The sequence below is a fragment of the Alexandromys fortis genome, unplaced genomic scaffold (genome assembly GCF_014885135.2).
Source record: "Alexandromys fortis isolate MF-2015 unplaced genomic scaffold, M_Fortis_MF-2015_v1.1 scaffold_4, whole genome shotgun sequence".
Taxonomy (NCBI): Eukaryota; Metazoa; Chordata; class Mammalia; order Rodentia; family Cricetidae; genus Alexandromys; species Alexandromys fortis.
Window position 1 is genome coordinate 15,422,507 of NW_026067944.1, and position 22,249 is coordinate 15,444,755.

At 37.1% G+C, this 22,249-nt stretch overlaps 1 protein-coding gene and 1 non-coding gene across 4 annotated transcripts in view; both read right to left on the reverse strand.

Moving 5' to 3' along the window:
- Nucleotides 1–911: 911 nt before the first annotated feature.
- LOC126505886 (U6 spliceosomal RNA) lies at nt 912–1,020 on the reverse strand. Its single transcript, XR_007592997.1, has one exon. It is a non-coding gene; the product is annotated as a U6 spliceosomal RNA (small nuclear RNA).
- Nucleotides 1,021–6,426: 5,406 nt separating this feature from the next.
- Nucleotides 6,427–22,249, reverse strand: part of Vgll3 (vestigial like family member 3) — a 46,648-nt gene continuing 30,825 nt past the window's right edge. For all 3 annotated transcript variants that reach the window (XM_050148733.1, XM_050148732.1, XM_050148731.1), the window contains exon 4: nt 6,427–12,178. In XM_050148733.1, coding sequence (XP_050004690.1) covers nt 12,135–12,178 — 44 coding nt within the window. In that variant the 3' untranslated portion in view covers nt 6,427–12,134. The remainder of the gene's footprint in view (nt 12,179–22,249) is intronic.

Genomic DNA, 22,249 nt, shown 5'->3' on the forward strand with positions numbered 1-22,249 from the left:
TTTGTTGCAGAGATTCTTTGGAATTTTTCTTTGTTCCACTCTGTACAATGTCATTATTGAACTGTTGTAGCCTGGACTCCCATTAGCATGTAAAGAAGTTATCAATTTTTTTTATTCCAATTAGACTATTCTTTCCAAACTATTCTTGCTCCAGGAAAAAATCTGGGGTCTAACTAGGCTTTGGTTGTATATCTAAAGAGAATAGACATGTGATCATTGAACTCTCAATGGGGATGAAACTTAGATGGTATACTTTGACTCTCCCAGTTAGATGAGGATGAGGAAACGCAGCAAGGACATTTGGTAACTTTTTCAAGAGGTGCACAGGTCATTAGCAAAACAACTAGGTCAGAAACTTCTCTTCAGATAACCTAGGGCTCATTCTCTCTGCACCATTTCAGTGTCAAAAGACATTATTACTTGAAGCTTGCTGTAACTGTTCTTGCTCATAGTCACGCGTAGTCACAAACACCTTATAGCATGTTTTACATCCAAAACAAAACAGGACATTTCATGCAGAAGAAAACTCATGCCTCACTCTGCTTAGCTTTAAGATATTTGCCCTCAAATTCTTTATCCAGTATCATTTTAAAAGTCTTTTACTTGTCTATGTAAATTTAAAAAAAAAACAAACATTTTAGCTTCTTCTTCTGTCTCCTTCCTTCCAAGTGAACCCCTAAAAATTTTATTCACAATGCAATTAGGTTATCTTATGCAAAATTTCAGCTGAATATACCACAACAGATAGGAAACTTAAAGATGTAAAGCCACAAACTGATGCTTCTAAAATGGGAATTCTTGTGTGTGTATATTGGTTCTGGGAGGGGAGTGGGGGTCCAACTCTGCTGAAGCTCACCAGGTCCTGAAGAGAATTTTGGTTGTCTTGCTCTGTCACTCTCTGCCTTATTCCTACAAACATTCAATACTTCAGGTACTGGTGTGTTATTCTTGCACTGGAGTCATGCTAATCTCTCTTGTATCATTCATATTGCAGTATATGTGCTTCGAAAATGAGGTCACAGATTGCTTTTTCACAGGAGGATTGTGTTCAAGTGGCTTGGCTAAGGGCATATTCACTGTGATCTATCAAGGGCAAGGCTTCATGACTCTTTGTTTCACCAAGTACCTTCCAGGCCTTGGGATGAATGAATATCCATGTTATATTCATTACACATTTTTTAAAAATATTATCTGCATACCTTTAGCCTATCTCCATTTAAGAATATTGTATTTACCTTATCCTCTGTACACTTTAGCATGTTTTCATTCTCTTTTCTCTGACACGTTTTACCATATATTTTGAAAAAGTAGAGGACTTCATCAACTTTATGACATAGGAAGGATGGTGCTAAAGAAATGTCACTTTAGTAACTATGTGTAGCTTTAGAGTTGAGGCAATAGTTGGCCATTTTCCAACTAGATCCACATCTAATACAATAATCTACATCCCAGTATATGAACAGCTTCTGAGGACACTTGAGGACAAATGGAAAGTATCCAGATTTAGCTTGGCAAATGGAGAGACAGCATGATATAATGGAGAAGCGAGGAGCATAGAAATGATTTAGCCTGCGGAATTACCCAGTGCTAACTCTGTGTTACACAAGTTATTTAAGATCTCTACTCTTCAATTTCATTGCTTAAAATGGGAACCGGGGAACAGGCTTTGGGCAGTGCTGTTGAGGACTCAATGGGGCTTTGTAAAGTCCCCATCTGGGTATGCCTAACAAAGCCTATGCTTCATAATAAGTCCACTGCTGAGCCAATTTTATGCATTGTCATATTAAATTCACATATTCAGTCTGTAATATAGGTGTTGACTTTTCATTCTGAATGATGAGAAAGTGCACCTTTTCCCACAGCAAGCAATTAGCAAGTAAAAGACCCTACTGAAACCAAGTTATTTCACACCCTCTATGCCTTTGACAAACTGGGATCAGATGACTGTATACTTCTTAATTCTTTGTTTTAGTACATCATCTTACTGTAGTGTGTATTCACAGTGTGAGAAAAGAGAGTTCTTCAAAAGTATTTTCTTTAATATAAAAATCAGAATAAAAATGAATTTTTAAAAGACAACTTTGTTGTATGAGTGATTTGTCTGTGTATATGTGTGCTTGTCTGGTTCCAGGGGAAGATGGAAGTCGGTGTTGGATCCCTGGAACTAGAATCACAGTTGTGAGCTACCATACCAATGTCAAGGAGGAAATCCTTCCTCTGCAGAGCAGTAAATGCTTCTAACTGCTAGGCCATCTCTCTAGCCCCAATTTTGTTATATTTAATTGACGAGATTTTATTCATCAATTAAAGAGATCAAAGATTGGCAGCTCCAAATAAAAAAATAAAACTTCAACAAAAATAAGTTGTATTTCTTCTAACCCATTGCTTTTTAATAATATTTGAGGTTGATCCTGTAAGAAAAACAGCCGTAAACTTTCAAACCAGAATGTTGAAGGATTTGGTTCTGCATCCCCAAATTAGAATGTTCTGCAATCCCAAAGTCTATTAGAAATCTAAGTGGCTCAGAAAAGTCAGATTTCCCGTTCTCGCAAAGCATCGTGTTCCTGGTTGTGTTTTAGCCCCTTCTATTAATACATCCTAACTTGCCTTTTTTTTTTTTTTTATATGTCTCTGACAGCAAAGACATTCAAATGTGATGTTAGAAGAAACCAAGGGAAGCAGCATGGTGCTCTGGAGGTTCATCTAGGTTGAGCCCTGGCTTTGTCACTTGCACTTGAATGCTCTTGGCAACGACTTAACTGAAGATTTCCATAAGACAGAAGCCCAGTTCAGGAAAGAGAGAAAGCAGCACACTGAACCATGGACTTTTTTTCTTTTTTAAACTTTATAATTCTTCAAATAGTGACCCCTAATATCTTCATTTTCCAGTTAACTGCATTAGCAGCTAAGAAAACTAACAAAGAATATACAGCTTCTAAATAAGCAACATTGTCTAAATCCAAATCTCCATTTTATTTCATTAAAATTCAATATCAATCTTCATAGCGCTATTTGTGACGATTCCTTAGTTTCAAGAGGTACTCATTATTATAGACAAGCTTGGGGTTATCTTATTTTTTTAGTTCTCTTCTCTTTGTATTTCTCAGTAATTTCCCCCTCAAACTACTTAGTTTTCTTTCCATCGATTTTCCATGACATCTAAACTGAGGAAATACAGTGTTGTGATAGAAGCATACTGCCGTGGGCTCTGTTTCTAGGGTCTAACTGTCCCTCTTCAAAGTCGTAGCCCTTTCCTCCACCATCTTTCAACAAAATGCTTTAATAACAGACTCACATTTTACAGCTCCTCCGAGGTTCCCCCACCCCCACCCCGCCCCCTGCTCTTCTGGTTCTCAGAGACAGGCACATGTTTACTTTCACAGTCAGTTTAATGTCTGATGTTACAGAAGGTGATGACACACTTAAAATGGCTATTCTGTGATCGAAAGTTTGGACCATCACTGCCGGAAGGCCACTCACAACAGGACTTTCTCACCCACTCCGTGCTGTGACAAGCCTTAATGGAATCTGGCCTGCGGAGTGTCTGGGTTCTGTGTGAGGTTGGTGTCAAAGCAAGTCCAAGCAAGTTCTCCAAAGTGCAGCCCTTACAACATCGCTAAACTCAAAAACATTCCTTCAAGGCACCACCCACCTTTCCCAGTGGGAATCCAGGGAAATGATCCTCTTGGAATTAGCATGTAAGCAGGAGAGGGTGTTAGGTTTGTGCTGTCAGAAGATTCATGGGGGAAGGGCAAAGCCAGGATGGGAAAATGAATGCCATTACCACCAAAATATTCTTCCTAAGGATGAGGGAGTACACCCTGCAGCTGTTGAACACGGCTGCACTACTCAACATACTTTGCATATTTACACACACCAAGTATTTCCAAACAGGCTTGTGTTTGTTTAAAATCCCCCACTGAGATGTCTGGTAAATCTGTCATTGTAGAAAGCTATTTGTTTAGAGAAGTTTACACAGCTGTGTTCAAAATCACACATGCACACGCACGCACACATACACAGGCACACTCACACACTTGTATACACTTCTATGTGTGTGTGTGCATGTAGGAGCATGTAAGATAGAGGGTCACTGTCATCAGCCACATTGTAAAGAGATCTGATTTACTCTACTGATCACCTCATACTTAGAAATGGAATGACATAGAAGACCAAAGAAATGGAGAAAATAATTAGTTGAAACTAATTATTTTTTCCGATTAAAATTCTGTACAAAACAAAATATATATTAACATTATTGCATAATTCTAGGTTTTCCTAAACTGTCAAAATTGAAGTATCTTAATTGCTATTATCTTTATCTTTGATGGATAAGTTCTTTTATCCAACTTTACTAATTGACAAAGTAAAAATTATATATATTCAATGCATACAGGATAGTTGGATGCACACATCAAATGGTGATTACTACGGTCAAATTCATTACCACATCCATCATTAAAAGTGTTTTGGTTTTTGTAAGAAAACCCAGCACTACATGGACTTCTCATGTAACTGATTTCTTTTGGAAATGTAAAACACCACAAAACCACACATAATCACATAACTCATTCGAAAAAGGCTAGGGAACTTTCAACAGAAGAAATCGAGCAGTTTAAAGCTGTATTTTGCTTTTAGTAAGATACACAAGAAAAGGATAAAGTATCATGCTTAAAGGGGAACAGATTTTGTATTTTTTGGCAACATAGTAAATCCTCTGTTGCTATATTTGGCTCTCTGTAAATAGCGGCTCCTACAAGGGCAAGGCAAGAATCAATGCTGGTGTTCTTCATTCAGCCACAGCCAAACTTGGTATGAAAGTAGAGCACTAGTGTTTGACTGTTGTTTCCAACAGACTTGCAGCTCATTTATTGATCAGACAGATTCCAAAGTGTGGATTTCTAGTTTGCTCATTAAAACTATCAAAACATGCTTGCTTTTCTGAAATAGTTTTCCACTGCTTAACTGATAGCAGATGGAATGATTTTATCTAGACAGAAGTGTTAAGACTTCACCATGTCAATGTGGTTATCCGTCACTATTTAGTCAAGTGATATGCTTGGGGAATTGGCACATCACAGGATGGGCCTAAGACCCACCCCTAAGCAAAATAACTAAATCGTTATTGGTTATTCTCAGAGAAAACACTTCAGTAAGAAACTACACTCACTCTAGGACTGTTTTCCACTCCTTTGAGCTCTAGTGTTGACCTCTTGGATTCAGCAACTCCACAATATGTCCCCAAAACTTCATGAAACATTTGAAGAAACAGCAGAAATGTCTCTTGATATCCTATTATCTAAAAGGAAGACAGTATCTCACACAAACACTGAAGCCAAGATTATGCTCTGTTAATTTCCAGTGAAGTAGTAAGTTCTCCTTGGTTGCAAACTGATTTAAAAAAAACCCACTGAAGACAATAATAATTGTGGTAGAATAAGATGTGTTTACATTCTTTCTCCCAAATTTGAGAACATTTATCTCATGCAGACATAGGGGATATGAAATAACAAACACTCTCCTGAATTCTACCAGTAGAATTAATTTGTAACCACAAGGGGACCTTACCTTGCAAGGAGGAGGTAGAAGAGAATGTGGGCGAGTAGCACCAGGTGAGGGGGACCGGTTTTGAGTAAGGAAGAACGGCCCAGGGCAGAAGGACTGTGGATACAGAAAGCAGATGTACAGATGTTCTCTCAAAGTATGGGAACAGGCTGCAGTCTGTGCTTTGTAGCCCAAGACAAAACCTGTACTAGATTAGAAGCCCAACAGGTGCAGAACTGTAAAACAATCTGTTTGTGTTGTCTTAAGTCATTATTATTTTTAGTTATGTTTTTTGAGCAGCCATAAGTCGCTCTTATACTACCCTAGTCTAACTATGCCAAATGATTTGACCTGCATTGCTGGAGGATATTGATTGCTTTCCAAATGTGCATTTCCATATTAAAAAAAAAACAATTGATAAGAAAAAAAGAGGGTCTATGCAATGAGCATGAATAACTTTCTTCACAATACAAACTCTTAGAAACTTCTTCTCCAGGGCCACTTCTTCCATCTCAGTCAACTGTAGAAGAGTTTTGCTGTTGTTGTCGTTGTTGTTGACTTGTCCTCTGTTATTGCTTACAGAAAGTTCTATGCTGACAAATGTGGAAACATGTTTCCCAAAGGGTCAAACAAATACCTTAGAAGCATCATACTGAAAAACTTCTCAAGACTCCTGATGTTATGTCATTAATTCATTTTACTTGCTCTTCCATTATAAACATGTGTTTCGTAATCCACTCCAAACTGTAACAAATAAATGTCATGGCACTGGAAGGTAACCTCATAGTTTATAAAATCTAAGATGAAATTTTTGAATAGTATCTACATGTTTTGAAAACACAGAGGAAACAGGTTTATTTACCGGAAGTGCAGACTCAATCATTAAAGTCACATTAAATTATTTATTAAGCAAATTAAAGAAAATGTCATCCATTTTTCTTACAAAGTCTTCCATGATTTTATATCAGTGACACAGATAGGAGTCCTGCATTTAAAGAATAACAGCAAAAAATCATATGGTTTTACAATAATAAAGTCAAAAGTCTTAAGAATTATACATTATTCATTAGTTAACAACAACAACAGCATAGCCAAGATTGCTTGGCTTTCCTTTCTGGAAATGTGAAATCAAGGTGGCGTGATTTCTCTCAGAACAAACCTGGAATCTCACTGTTTGCCAATGCTGTAAGATATGAGTTCTATTATCAGTTTTCAGTCTACATATCAAGTGATAAATATAAAGTTTATCATATTGTGTATCTTTTTCTTTACAAAAGTATTTCACCTTACCTAGGTATACATGATAAAAACAAAAGGAATCCATGTTTCCCTTTAAATATATGCATTCTTAAATGATACAAAGAACTCACATGAACATTACCCTATGTTGTACATTTTGAAAAGTACCTATATGGAATAGTGTTCATAAATCAAATAGAATGTCCACAAGTATACATCTCCTACACATTAAACCAAGTGTGTAAAAATCAGTACCTTTGGCTCTAGCCACAGCACAGAACAACAACAAAATAAATCTACTTCTATCAGTATAAAGAGAAAAGTTCACATCTTAGGCCAAAAAAGAAGAAAACCTCATTAAGGAATTTTATATTCAAAAGGAACTAATCTTAGTCTAAAATTTAGTAGTCAGAAACAATTCTAAAAGAAACTTCTTGGTGATGGTGTGCCCCTTTCCAGAAGAGGAGATGCCCCTGTTGTCTTTCACAACATAACAGAATTGGTAGATTACATTTAAGTCTATTAGAATTCCCTGTGGTTTAAAAGGCGGACTTAGAAAATATCACTGGATCAATATAAACTGGTCAAAACTTCAAGAGTATTTCCTTGATTAATCACTTCACATCACAAAAATGTTTCAAGCAAATAAAAGCTCATAGCAAAAATTTAAAAGTTAAGACATCTAACTATGACTAATTTTACAGTTTAAGAATTCCCAGAAAGCACTAAGAGTAAAGCTACTATGCAATATTCTACAAGTTGGATCTGTGACCTAGTTCTCGGACCATGTGACCATGGCGATTAGCACTGGAAAGCTATTTGAAACCAAGGTTCCCTTGCTGACTCCCTTCATCCCCCAAACACCAAAGTCATCCTTCTTTCATGGCTTGTATATGTGTGTTCAACTAGTTGCTGACACAAATAGCCTATTCTTTCTAAAATTATTTTAATCAAAGTTTTTGCCTTGTAATGGTGGATTGAAAGGATGCTTCAAACTGTAGATTTTTAAAGAGATTCGGTTTTATCTTGTCTCTCTAGCCTTAACATTACCTGAAAGATGTCCATTATGCATTCTGAAGGGAGGAGTTTAGAAAAAAAAAAAAAAGACACCAAACTGGCTTAATCTTTGGTGTCTCTTGCACGTTAAAATCACAGAGTGACTTCATATTTGGTTCCGTGAAGCTTCTGCTGTCCTCTCACAGATGGGAAGGTGATCCATCACAGGGTCCCTGACTGCCGTCAATACCTCTTTGTAACTGCAACGACTGAGTCAACTCTTCCCATCCTCAATAACTGACACAGTGTCAACATCTGCTTCCAATAATGTTGGTTCATTTTTTCCCCCTCGAATAGAGTAAATCCGCTGACTGAGATCGTAAAAGGGGTGCTCCCCCCCTTTCCATGAGAGGAATTTTTTTCCACCATATTGTGCAACTTTCCCTCCAAGGAAAGTAAAAACAAGGAGTGGGGGGGAGAATAATTGAAAGGAAACATTCTTAATCAAGTGCTACGGAAACACAATGTATATCTGACAAATACAAGTCGGGCAGCTTGAAGGCAAAAAGGCACTGTCCTCATTTCAGAGACAGCAATGTATGGAGTTGTGAATGACTATGACTCAGACTCATCCCACATACCGCTAAATGCTTAATTAACTTTCCTTCTTAAACACCGTATTAAAAATTCAGAGTTAATTAAGAACTCAGAAATTATTTTTCTCCTGTAAGTAAGAAGAGAAAAAGATTCTCTTCGCCATGACTCCTTAGAGAAAAGCAGCCACTGGTTTACTTGACTGCTGAAGAATGAATATGCAACAGGAAGAAAAAAGAAAGGGATATTTAAGACTTCAACTTAAAAGCCAACTTATTGAACTGATGCTCATTTGTGGAGGCTGTCAGTTACTTGAACTATACTATAAGTCAGGCATATCTGTATGTTTTCAAACTTTTGCAGCCTTCCTCATTAGGTAGCATTATCCCAGTTTTATCATGAGGTAAATAAATGACATTCCAAATCACACAATAAGCCATTGCTAAGTAACAATTTGGTGAAAAGGAAGTTTACATTAACTCGTCCTTCTCCCCTACTCTCCTCTCAGTCGAAACAGGAGCATGTGTCCTTGTCTTGTCCATCACTTACTGCCGCTCCCATCGGCTAATTCAGCAAATGCTATTTCACATAGGCTGCTTTTCATAAGGGACAGAATGCAATTTCTAACAATACAGTCTTTGTCACGTGAAATTACAGTTACAACCTTCAGCCACACAGTGAGCTTAAAACTCCTTCCTTTCCCATTTTCTGTAAGCTTAGAAATGGACAAATACTGTTTGTAAAATAAACAAGGAACTCATATAGGCATCCTATAGAACATTTTTAATCATATAAATTCAGGAAATGTATTCTTCAATATTTTTGCAATTCACTAATTCTTACTCTATACATTTTTGGGCAATGTTACTATTTTGTGGAGGTAACATAATGCAAATCTTAAAAAGAAGTAGATATGAGAAGAGTTGGAAAAATTAAAAAATTATCTTTCTTTGTTCATAAAAATTTTAGACTCTAAACTTTAGAGGCCCTTTACAAAGTCACAAAGAAAGATCATATATCCTGTGTGGATCCATATAGACAACATTATGATGTTTTTTGGATTGGAGAGTCCATTAATGGAGTAATAGATTATATATAGAATAATAAAGTTTTCCAGTGTCATGTTTACAGGTTTTCAGATAGACTGAAAGAAAATTAAGTTGTAAAATAGTCAAAGGTAGAGTGGGTTTAATGAAGTCAGAGGGGCAGCTGGTACCCACCTTTCAACAAAGCAGCCATACTTTGAAGTGAAAAATCCATATTCAGAGTATAATAGCACTTTACATGCGAATGAATTCAGATTATTTATTTGGCTATGTTATAACTCCCTTTACTATTTCTGGTTGTTAGAGTAACGTCAAAACATTGAGTGATATACTGAGACATGTTGTTTCCTCTCCTTTCACTAGATTTTGATGTATATCTTTGGTGACAGTGTGCCGCTCATACCCATGCCTGTTCTTTAATGGAGGGAGAGCACACGTCTTTGCTGCATGTAGAAGATTCAGATTTTCCACTTTCATTAAACCTTGAGACAAATAATGTTTGGCCCACAGTTCAGAGAAGATAAGAGCAAAAATCACTAAACTGTCTGCTTTCTCTTTCCATCCAATTTGATGATAAAGAAAGAAGCAAAGAGTTGGCCCTCTTAACCCCACCTTAACTAGGAAAATCCAATGAAAGAAGCTCATTGAGTTCAAGTGTGGCACCACTCTAAGAGGCTGCAATGTAAGTCAGTATGTTCCAAGACAAGATGAGACAATAGCCAATGAATCTCTCACCTGCGTGTTGCTGAGAGCTTGGGTCTCAAAACACAGGAGGACTCAAGCCAAAATGAATTTGACAGATTCATTCAACTCTGTGGTCCACATGTCTGTGCAGATAAAATCTTTTTTCTTTTTATCAATGTCCAGACAAAAAAGAACAGAATTTAATGAAGCCACTGTCTGGATATTTAAATTATGTATCAGCAAGTGGAAGCTACTATAAGTCTAGACTCCATGGAGGGTGGGGGGATGTGAAGACTGTTTTAAAGAAAACCAAGATGAAGAAATGGTGGAGTCTGTAGATACAAGCAATGACATGGGATTATAATGCAAATACAAGAAGGGGGAGAAACTAATGCATATGATAAAGCCACGGAAAATGTTAGGAAAGGAGTTGTGAGGATTCTGCTGAACCACTTGTGTCGTTAATGTGTAAAGTATTCACACCCACGATGTACACAATTAAAAACAGAAAGTAGCACGTTTCTCAACATTCTGTTTTGTGTGGGTTGAGAGAGATGAGAAAATTATCAAATTCAAATATCTGTACCACACTCAGTGCCTATATAACCATTGGCTGGGAGCAACTGAAAAAAACAAGTGACTGTGTCTTTGATTTGCCAGTCACCGCTACCTTCATAATCGTAATCTTGGCTTAATCTTCTCTCTAGGTTAATAATCCCAACACTTCACTTTTCTTTATGTGTGGCCCATGTGAGTTTCATTTCTCAAACTTTCAATTTTTAACTCAGTTTCTGTGATTAATTAAAGTATAAAATTAAATTCATTGCTGCTCTGATTTTTCTGCAATTTTTCAAAACTAATTGCACTCAAAAGAAAATTAAAATCTTGCAACATGCTTCAATTAAATCATTACATATAGAATACATTACTTGTCAGTTTACAATGGAGAGGAACAGTCAGTGCTTTGTCACGTGCCTCCCTCCTTTCCTGAAGCTACTCATTTGAATTCACTACAGGAAATAAATTCCTTCAAAGTATGACTTCCAAAACTGCCATAAATGAATGGTTAGAAATTAGGAAAGATAGTCACTGCTATCCACAGGTATCATGGCTAAATGCATTGTTTTTCCCGTATTGAACAAAGATGTGCATAAGCTCTTTTCCCAATTATAAAGATTCAATGGACTATAGAGAGATGACTTTTTGTTCATTAAGTTAAACTATCTTGTTAGTCAACCTCCAAGAACTCTTTGGGAGAAATAAAAGTAATAAGATCTGCTATAATCTGTGGCCCTTTAAAAGAAACTGCCTTTTCAAACTGCACTATATAACTGCAAACTAAGGGAGCTATAATGGAATTAAATCTTCACTGAGATTCAGTATAAACTCAATGCTGCACTAGTTTGTCTATAATAGTGCCACTGCTGAGAAAGGCTGAAACCCTTGAGGTACCCTAGGAAGCACAGACACAGAGTATCCCCGACACTTTAAAGAGCTGCACTTCAACACGTTTTGACCAGTGCTTTTCTGAGAGCAAGTTCTTTAAACAGAACTCAACAATTGTTACAATATTTAAAAAAATTACATCCCTCAAAAATATCCCCTCCATGCTAAACCAAAGTTTCTGTATTTCTACAAAAATAGAAGAGAAAACTACAAAACGGTTTTCCTGAAGGAATGAGCATTTCATCTGTTGGCTCATCTTCTGACAAGGTGGCTGGTTCAAACAGAAAAAAAAAATAAAGAGAAAACAAACAAAAACTAACGCAGGTTCTGGAAAAGGCGAGTAAAACGAGACGTTGCACAGCTGACAAAGGCTCAGATGAGGGAAAACAGACAAAATGCTTCTCTTCAATGATTAGGACCCACTCTTTTCTCCAGGAACAGTTCAAATCTAAAGACAATGGCCTTCTACGTTCTCTTCTCCATCCACTTTTTCCTGTGTCCCATTGCTGGATAGGAAATCTCAATGGCATCTTTTCCCAGTGGCCCTTGGATTCAGGTTGCAATATCACTTGCTAATACCATGATTCAGTACCACGCTGATTCTTTGCTCTTGTCCTGATGCTGAAGACCTAAAAATGATGAGAACGGAAAATAATGAAGAACAAGCATACACAGGAAGCATTCATAAATGTTCCTGACCTGCAATAAACTGAGTACAGAATGTGAACCCCTGGCAATCATGAGAAATGACTTAAGGACAACCTGTTCTCTAAAAAGGCCTAGGAGTACACTATGTGAAAAGAACGAGTACTAGAACAATGCTGCTAATGCAACAGAAATTCTTTGCTTCCTTTTATTTTCTTGGATTAGGAGTGCATTATAATTAGAAATTGTACCTTAACTTCAAGAGGAAATGATAATGGAAGAGAAAACATACATAAACAACTTGAAAAACATTTGAACAATCCTTCAGTTAAAAATTCCAGGAACCAGTGCAAGTAGACTTGTGGACTAATATTTTCAGGTGTTTTAAAATGTATTTCATTCAGAGGGACATCATGAAAGTGACATATAGCGAGTGGTTAAGTATGACTAAAGCATGGAGTTTAGTAGCATTGCTAAGCTAGTAGGCCCTAGTGTGGCTAATACAAGCTATAACCTATTTGCTAATTTACTTCTTTCAACATCCTTCTCATCACGAATTCAGAGTGGCTCAGGAAAATCTCAGGATCACTGCAAGCAAATGAGATTACATTAAGCATAAAACAGTTTTGTGAAAATGTCAGAATTTGAACTGACAGGTAAAATTGGAAGTTGATGAAAGAGAACATTTAGAAAAATGTGAATCTGTCTTGGGACTACTACAGTCATTTAATTTCTGATCCAGTCAATTAGCAGGGGATTTCCCTCCAAACTCACCGGACGTCAAGTTTCATTTTGTATGGATTTTTAATTGCTTTTTAAAATATAATTGATAAACACATACGAATATATTGAATGTATGTGTTAAAATATTTTGATGTACATATATGTTGAAACAGTTCCTATAGTCAGTTATCATGTCTATCACCTCTCTCAGCTTCTTGTATTTATATATCTGAGGCAAATAATTTGGAAGAGTAAATATTGACTAAAGCTTCTTAGGTCATTCAGAAGAAAATACCAAAATGTGAAGTGAGGCCTCCAAATGTGAATGTGGGTAGAAAGAAATGACAATTGTTTTATTTGTGCCAGGATCTCTGGCTATTTTCCTGGCCCTTCGTTTAAAAGTGATATCAATTTGGACTGAATATTAGAAACTGAAAAAAAAAACAATGATCCAGGATAGTTTTACATTTTGATTGCTACTATAAACAATATTACTTGTCCCTCAAACTATCAAAGAATTTTTATCATATAAAGATACCATTATAAACACTGTCACTGGATGCAGATATTAAGACATCATTCTTAACATAACGTGACAGAATAAATAAAAGGAACACAAGAAGCACATCAGAATTACGAGGAACAGTCTACACAGAAAAAAAGCACTTGAGTATTGACTGAAGACAACATGGGTTTCAAAAGAATGGTTTGTCATTTTCTAAGATTACTGGCATTTCACTTAATGCACAAATTTTACTCCCGTTACAAAGACGAGGAAGAGGATGATAAAAGAGAAAGAGGGAGGGAGGAAGAAAAAAAAAGATCAGGAATGTATCACAAACCTCATTTGATTTATTCATTTTCAAATAACGTTGTGGGTAGAAAAATTTGCAAGCTGACATAGTCTCTTTGGGGTGACTTGTATAATCTAAGCCACCTTTACTGACAATTTGCTGACTACAGAAATATTTTTTTCATTATTAATACTTCTCATCTTCTACATGACATAGTATTTCCAGAGCTGAAGACTGCATCAATCTATAGAATGTCAACACCGCAAGTCATGAATACTGCTGCAATCATTGAGCGGTCTAACTTTTTTTTTCTTTTAAAATAAAGACAATCCCTAGTTTGATGTGCAAAAATATTTGACTCCTTCAGATCATGCAAGCATTTTATCATAGCCAAGTATGGAATTACTTAAGACGGACTTCAAATTCTCAAGCAGAAGAGCAGGAATCATTTTCTCATTATAAATGCATCTCTTCCATGTTTGATTCCATGTCTCTATGCCACTCCAGAGTACAGTTTTTTTTTTTTTAAATCCATCTGCCAATTCATGTATAAACTCCCAGGTATTAAACAACTATTAGATCCTGGTGAGTTAGTTTCTTCTTAGTGGGAAGACATAAATCAAATCTTGGTTTTAATTTCCAGGTATCATTTTCTGTAAATTTCAAAATAAGCATAATTTTGCAAAGAAGAGTGACACAAGCCCTACTAATATGCTGCACCATAAATGCGGGACCATTTTCCTAGTAAAAACAGTTACAGTGGGGATTCGGGACACTTAAGAACCAGCCACTTAGTCTTCAGCCAACAAAATGGAGAGAAAATTGTTAGTTATGATCCTTGTGTGGTCTACACACAAATCACAATTTTCCGAAAGCTTGTGAGAAGAGGCTCTTCTCTGCTACAAACTTGCTCCTATGTGGACTCCTTTGCTCTTCCAATGCCAATCAAATCTATATGGAATTAGGTCCTGATACATTCTGAGACATTCACTGGCTGTCAAAAGTCACCAGATTTCCCTTTCTTTGTGTTAGCAATGCCATTTTGGCTTTATTCTCCAGTCCATACACTGTTTTAGTAGAAGGGAAAATAAAAAGTATGAGAACAAGGCCAGCTAACATTCTTAGGAGTTGGGTATGCCAAGCTTTGGACTAGGAATTTTACATGAAACGACTCAATCTTCTCAGTCATGCTTTAACAATATGTATTTTACTCAATGAGGATGCAGTGTTGGGGAATATAATTTTAAGGTGTGCTACTTTTGTTTATGTTGCGTTTGTTTAACTCTGTGAAACCATGTTACTGTGCCTGTCTAAAACGCATGATGGTCTAATAAAGAGCTGAACGGTCAATAGTGAGTCAGGAGAGAGGAATAGGTGGTGCGAGCCAGCAGAGAGGATAAATATGAGGAGAAAGCTTGGAGAGAGTTCTGGGAACAAAAAAAAAAAAAGGAGGAAGACTTCAGAGGCCAACTACCCAGCCACCCAGCTACATAGCCAGACATGGAGTAAGAAGGAAAGAAAAGGTATATAGGAATAGAGAAAAAAAAAAAAAAACCCAAGGCCTAAGATAAAAGGGATAATTTAAGTTAAGAAAAATTGGCAAGAAACAAGCCAACCTAAGGCCAGGCATTCATGACTAAAAGTAAACTTCCATGTGTGATTTATTTGGGAGCTGGGTGGTGCCCCTCCCAAAAGTCACAAAACTAAAAGAGTAAAGAGTAAAACGTCACACAACAATGCAGAAACTAGGGGAAGTGATGGCTGCAGCAGGTTTGTAAGGAGGTCTTCTCATGTATCAGGGACTGTATGTAGTCTTAGTGACAGGATCTATGTGCACCTCATGTGAACGGTATTGGTTACAAGCAATGGCAGTAGGACACTAGCCATAGTCTACCTAACCCCCAAGTAAACAGCATCTCACAATATCAGAAAGCAAAAATGCTCAACCGTTCTTACATACCCCTTTGAACTCTTTAAATCCGCATATGCCCCAATTCTTCTGAACTGACATCAAGACTAAGATGAGGCTCTTTTAAACAACTACATTAACTTGACATTTGCCCCTAACACATAAGAATTACATTGTAGTTCGTCATGCTACAGATCATTTTGGTGTAATAGGCTATGTGACATCAACTAATGGATTCTTCTGTGTTTATTTGTAGTGTAATTGTCCAGACCCATCCACTTCCCTGGTGGGAACTTTTCAAAAATAGAAAACTTGTGACTTATGGCTTTTTGCTTGTTTATTACAAATCAGAAGTAAACCTGGAAACAAAAATATTGCATTACTGACATCTGAGTTTGATTGTGAGATGTACTTAGGAAAAGAGCCTGAAAGAAACTAAAAAACCAGAAACACATTTTCTCACTTCAGTTCCAACACCAACACCACCTGATCACCACAGAAAAGAAGAAAATATCCATTCCCAAGCAAACAAATGGAGCAATTAAGAACTCAAGAGAAACACGGTCATAGTAGAGCATCGCAGTTTGCTTTTATTTCAACGTCTGTGAGTCTGGCAGTCTGTCTGTTCAGGATCTTAAAACAAATGCTACAAACTGGGCAGCTGATTGACGGCAGAGGTTCACCAACAGCATTCTAGAGAATCAGATCTAAGACCAAGACACGAGAAGAGTATGTGTCGGATAAAAGCTTCATTTCTGGTTCCTAGAGGTTCCATCTCACTGTATCCTAATGTGGACATGTGTGCATGCATGTACTATGCATGTGTGTGTGTGTGTGTGTTTTCTCAAGTCCTTCAGAAGAAAATGGATCCCATTCCTGAGGACTCAGCATCTGTCACTTACTCTCTCCTCCAAAGGCCCCACCTGATACCAATACTGTAAGAATTACAATTTCAACACAAACTTTGGACAGGACACCAACATCCAAGTCCCAGCGCCAACTGAATCTTACAAGTAGGTTACTGGGACCAACATCCCCACAACTGGGAAAAATAAATACTACTCTAAGTTTCAAGAGGTCACAGTTTCACAGGTTGGTGTGTGGCAAAGACTACGGATATAAGAAATCAGAACAGCAACTATGTGTGTGTGTGTGTGTGTGTGTGTGTGTGTGTGCATGAATGTATATATGTAAGCATTAAATGTCTAAAGTCTTCCCTGCCCCAACTTCTTTTCAACTCCAAGGTATTTTGTGAAAATATGCTGAACCTTCCAAAATCTCCCATGAAGAACACAGAAGTTGGCTCAGAGGGGATCCTATTAAATCTACTGGAACTTCTGCACCCTCCAGTGGAAGAAATGGATGAACGTCTTGTAGGGATCACAAATGCAAAGATGAGCTTGCTGCCAAGTTTAATAAACAATAGAGAATGCATAAAGGAAAGGGGGAGGGGGAAAGGTTTGAAATCGGGCAGAAGAGAAACGATGTGGCAACAACAAAGGGCAGATTGCAAATGACTAAGTAGATGTGTGCATAACTTTCTGGAACTAAGCTAAAGCCCATGTAGAGGATGAAGGAATAACTTGAAAATTTTCAACTGTAAACAAACTTAAAGTTGGCGAAATGGCAAGATCCCTAGATAATTAAAGAATAGCTAGGCTATCCAGCAGGGAGTGTGGAGGTAGGCACAAATTTCCAGCCCTCGCACAGGAACTATAGACAACTGATTGCTGCCCGAAGGCGGTTAACTTCCTTTAATGGTACGTCCTCTGGTGGTTGGTTCTGACACACTGCAGAGGATGACCATACAGCTCAGAGTGTGATGGTGGAATGACCAAGAGCTGGGACGAATTTTAAAAATGACAACCCAAAGTTGGGGGGTACTAAATGAGGTATGAATCTCGAAGGAGATGAAAGAGGGAAATGAATAAGGTCAAAATACAATGCATGAAAATAACAAAGATTTAAAAAATACTTAAAAGAATGTCTGGACTAAATAGGGTCTCATTTTCTTACTGTTAGGAAGAAGTCATAATAAAATGAAGTGAAAAGTTTACACTGCTGCAGATCTTGGTTTTGGGAACTCTCCGACTGCCCGTCATACACACTAGATGGACAAAGCCCACTTCGAAGGAAGCATGGACATTTGAAAATGCCATCAACCACACCTCTTTAAATAAAATGCTTCTATGTTTTTGTCGTCGTTTTTGCTAGAAATCAAAGAAATAACTATACAATGGAAAACATACTATTGGAAAGAGGAAAGAAATTAGATATCAAACCCAAGAATGGGGGTAAAACATATTTATGACATTAAAAAGAAAGAAAGAATTTAAGTATAAACTGTTCATTTCACAGACATTAGGAGTTTACATACAAGTCATTTACATAATAATACTTGCTATTAGATTAACAAGCTGGCAACTTGTTCCTGCATTTAAAAATAATATAAACAGCCAGCTCTGCTATGCTAAAAGTAAATAATACTTATTACAAGCTTAAATACATGCAACATTGTGTTGGATGCTGTGCCAAATACCCAACTTTCACCCAGTTGACATAATGACAAATGACCACAGAGACATTCCAGAGACAGTCCTATGCATTTCTATGACTTTATAAAATTAACACTGTAAATGATAATACAACTGCATCTGTTTGCCTGGGGCTGGGGTAATCAGGTTAAATATAAGTTAAGACTTTCTAAATAAGATCTATGTGAACATAGCACCTTACTATTAACCTCGAGGAGAGATGGAGAATACAAGCTGGAGCTACCCATCTGGGGAATTGTAATGTGATTTCAGGTGGATAGCAAAACAGAGCAAGTCTCATCATCGTATTTCTTTTATAGCTTCTAAAACAAATCCTGTTCATCTTCAACCATCTCAGAATTCTTATTTTAAACTCATGATCAAAGGGATTTAAAGAGTAAAAAGTCTAAGTAATAGTTTCTTCCACCGTTGTGCTCAATACACTGAAGGTATATTTAAGATCTGTGAAACAGTCTTCACCAATCGCCAGTCTTTACACTGTGGTGCAGATTACAGCAGCAGCAGCAGCAGCAGCATTATCTTGGGAAACTGCATACATATCTTTACTCTATTCCTTTGGGAGGCCTCATAGTAATTATTCTTCAGTGTCACAATCCTCTGTAGACATACATCACTTGCATACACATTGAGATATACATACAAATGCACATACAAATACATAAGCATGACTATGTTTGCTATCTGCATGAATTCTTAAGGAGTGGCAAGCTTCTTGAAAATGTATTTGTTTTATTGCTGAAGCCGCATATATAGACAGTAATAGTTGCATATTTTTAATTGTGGTGCCTAAATGTGTTCAAGATGATTATAACACACATTTTTAAAATATTTAAACTATTATTACAGTAATTATTGTAGATCCAACAAGACTAATTTTATTTGCCTTATTTCACTATTAATGAATATAGACACCGTGTGATTATGACTTTCTCACCCTTTTTTCTTAATCAAATTTTGTGCTTTCCAAAGATTTCAAAGATTTTTGTGCATTAGATATGAGTACTTTTTCTCATGTGTTATATATTTTTATCTATTTGATGATTTAACTTCACACTTAAATACATAAATGATTGACAATGTTTTAAGCTGTAAAAAGGTAAGACTCATTCTTGAACTAGATATAAGTTACATTTATTCCTTATGACATATCAATAGCATTTATCAAGGCACAATTACAATTTTTGCACATGAACAATGAATGATACCTCAGTATGTACATAAAGGACTTACTGGCAAAAAAAAAAAAGACTTTTCTACTTATAGAGACATTTTCTGGAAGCACACTTATAAACTGCTTAAACCCTCCACAGAAACAGTATTGTGGGGAAACAATGAGGTAAAAACTGCCCAAACTTGTCGAAATGTCTTTAAGTTCAGATTCAAAAGAAGAGTAGAAATGTAAAACCCACCAAACTCAAAGTTGCTCTCAGACAATAATTTACTATGCTATGGTAGGAAGAGCAACACCTGCACACCTGAGGCAAACGCTGTGGATGACAAGCATTTACTGCCAGGTGTTTCCCATTGCCCTTGTTTTCCCAGGCCCAGACAACGAACCAAAATAGTCAATCGACCCTCATAGAGCCCTCCTTTCTCCCAAACCACAAGCTCTGCTGTAGAGGGGCCTCTAGTCTTTGCCTTTGGCATCTGTTGCAGAGTCCACCTGGATGGAAATCTGGCAGAAACCACTGCAAATGTGAGACAATCTCTAAAAAACTGAACTTGTCACAAATGCAAGTTATACCATAGCAAGCAGTTTCCTTTTTCTAATAACGGGCATACACCTGTTCTAAGCTTGACTATCAGTGTGACTGAGCACCTCCTGCGTGATAAAATCTTGGGATTTGAGGGATGATAGGGGATATAGACTGTTTACCACTTCAGGAAACTCATTTCAAAAGCAGATATGAAGGCATCTTAAACATAGGGATGAAAATTAACAAAAGAAGAAAGAATGAAGTGAAATATATTCTTCTGCAAATTCTCTCCAAACTACAGACTTTCTCCCAGAACTAAGAAAAGCAAGACCAAAGGGGGAAAACATTTGGATCACTTATTGTAACAAAAACCACACATTATAATGCTCTCAAGAGATTCTAACTATCCAGACATCTGTTGGATAACACATGCACATGCAGCCAAATGTGCATCTTTAAAGAGATTTCTAGGTTATGCCGTGACAGCTTTACGATTCAAAAAATAGATCATCCAACCAGAAAAGGGGCTAATCTGAGGACATTGCTCGAGGTCCCACTCCTCCAAAAGAGAACACTTCTATCTGGGAATATGAATTGTTAAAACAGTCAAAAATTTAAAATGACTTTAAAACTGCTTAAATACAAGTATATTTTAATCTGAATTTTGTTTAAGTCATCAATCTCTCCACTGACAAAACAGAATGTATTAGAAGAGACTCGGCAATGGAATGCCCTGAATGTATCAGTTCCTGTTGGGCCATTAGTGGAGTTTTCTGCTGCTTTGTGACCTGGATGCAATCTTGCTCTCTGGCATTTTCCAGAAGAGTCTATTCAACCCTAGTAAATGCAAATAGGGCTTTAGTAATATTGAAGATGGTAGGTGCCACTTGATACAGCACAAGCAAAGTCAGCATGAAATAAGCTTTAGAACGCATGCCTGTGGTTTCAAAAAAATGAGCTCGAATCTCCCACATATCAGGTTGTTTTCCACAAGAAAAAATATGGCACATTTTGCCTCTCATCAGCCCTTTGCAAGACTTTTTTTCAGCATGTCATCTTTTCACCAAGGAATTCAGAACATATTGGCCACAGACAACTGTTTGTGAAACTTTATATTGTTGATAAATAGAACAAGAAGAGCAAAGTACGGCAGCCTGAAAGGGAGTAAAGATAGCTGTAAATTCCTCAGGCCACAGAGAATTCTTTTCCAAAATCTTTGTAGCCTACTTGAAAGCTGATGAAAATTGCCAAAGAATGAATTCTAAAACACATTTCTTCATCTGAGCTATTCCTTTAGATGTTTTCCAATGTGAGCTTTTCAAACAGCAGACCAATAGTGAAAGGATTATATACTGATACCCAAAACGGACCCATAAAACACATTTCAGGGCATGCTTATTTTCCACTGAAACTCATGCAAGAATTATCTGGTTTTGTTTTGTTTTTTGCTTGTTTGTTTACTTTGTTTTGAGTTTTTTTTTAGCAGCCATATTTTTTATTCATTTTCTTTTTCTTTTTTTTCTAAAGGGTCCTCCATTTCTATTCTTTTATTTATTTATTTTTATTTATTCATTAAAGATTTGTCTCTTCCCCACCACCGCCTCCCCTTTCCCTCCCCCTCCCCCAATCAAGTCCCCCTCCCTCGTCAGCCCAAAGAGCAATCAGGGTTTTCTGCCCTGTGGGAAGTCCAAGGACCACCCACCTACATCCAGGTCTAGTAAGGTGAGCATCCAAACTGCCTAGGCTCCCACAAAGCCAATACGTGCAGTAGGATCAAAAACCCATTGCCATTGTTCTTGAGGCTATGTTCAGCGAGACCGGTTTTAACCCAGGCTTTTTCAGACCCAGGCCAGCTGGCCTTGGTGAGTTCCCAATAGAACATCCCCATTGTCTCAGTGTGTGGGTGCACCCCTCGCGGTCCTGAGTTCCTTGCTCGTGCTCTCTCTCCTTCTGCTTCTGATTTGGACCTTGAGATTTCAGTCTGGTGCTCCAATGTGGGTCTCTGTCTCTGTCTCTGTCTCCTTTCATCGCCTGATGCAGGTTAATATTCAGGAGGATGCCTATATGTTTTTCTTTGGGTTATTTGGTTGTTTGTTTGCTTGGTTGGTTTGGTTTGGTTTTTGGCTTTTTTTTTGTTTTGTTTTTTTCCTACATAGCTTCCTTTTGGTGAATAAATAATTTCTCCTTAGAAACCATAATGATTTGAAATTTTTCCAAACACCAACCCACAGCTAGGTAAAACAACAGCTTACAAAAAAAGAGTTTCTAAACATACAGAATTAGATATGCTAATTTCATTATTGATTAGTACCTGTTGATTGCCTGTCAAAATATCACATTGTACTCTATAGATGTGTACAATTATTTAAGCAAGCAA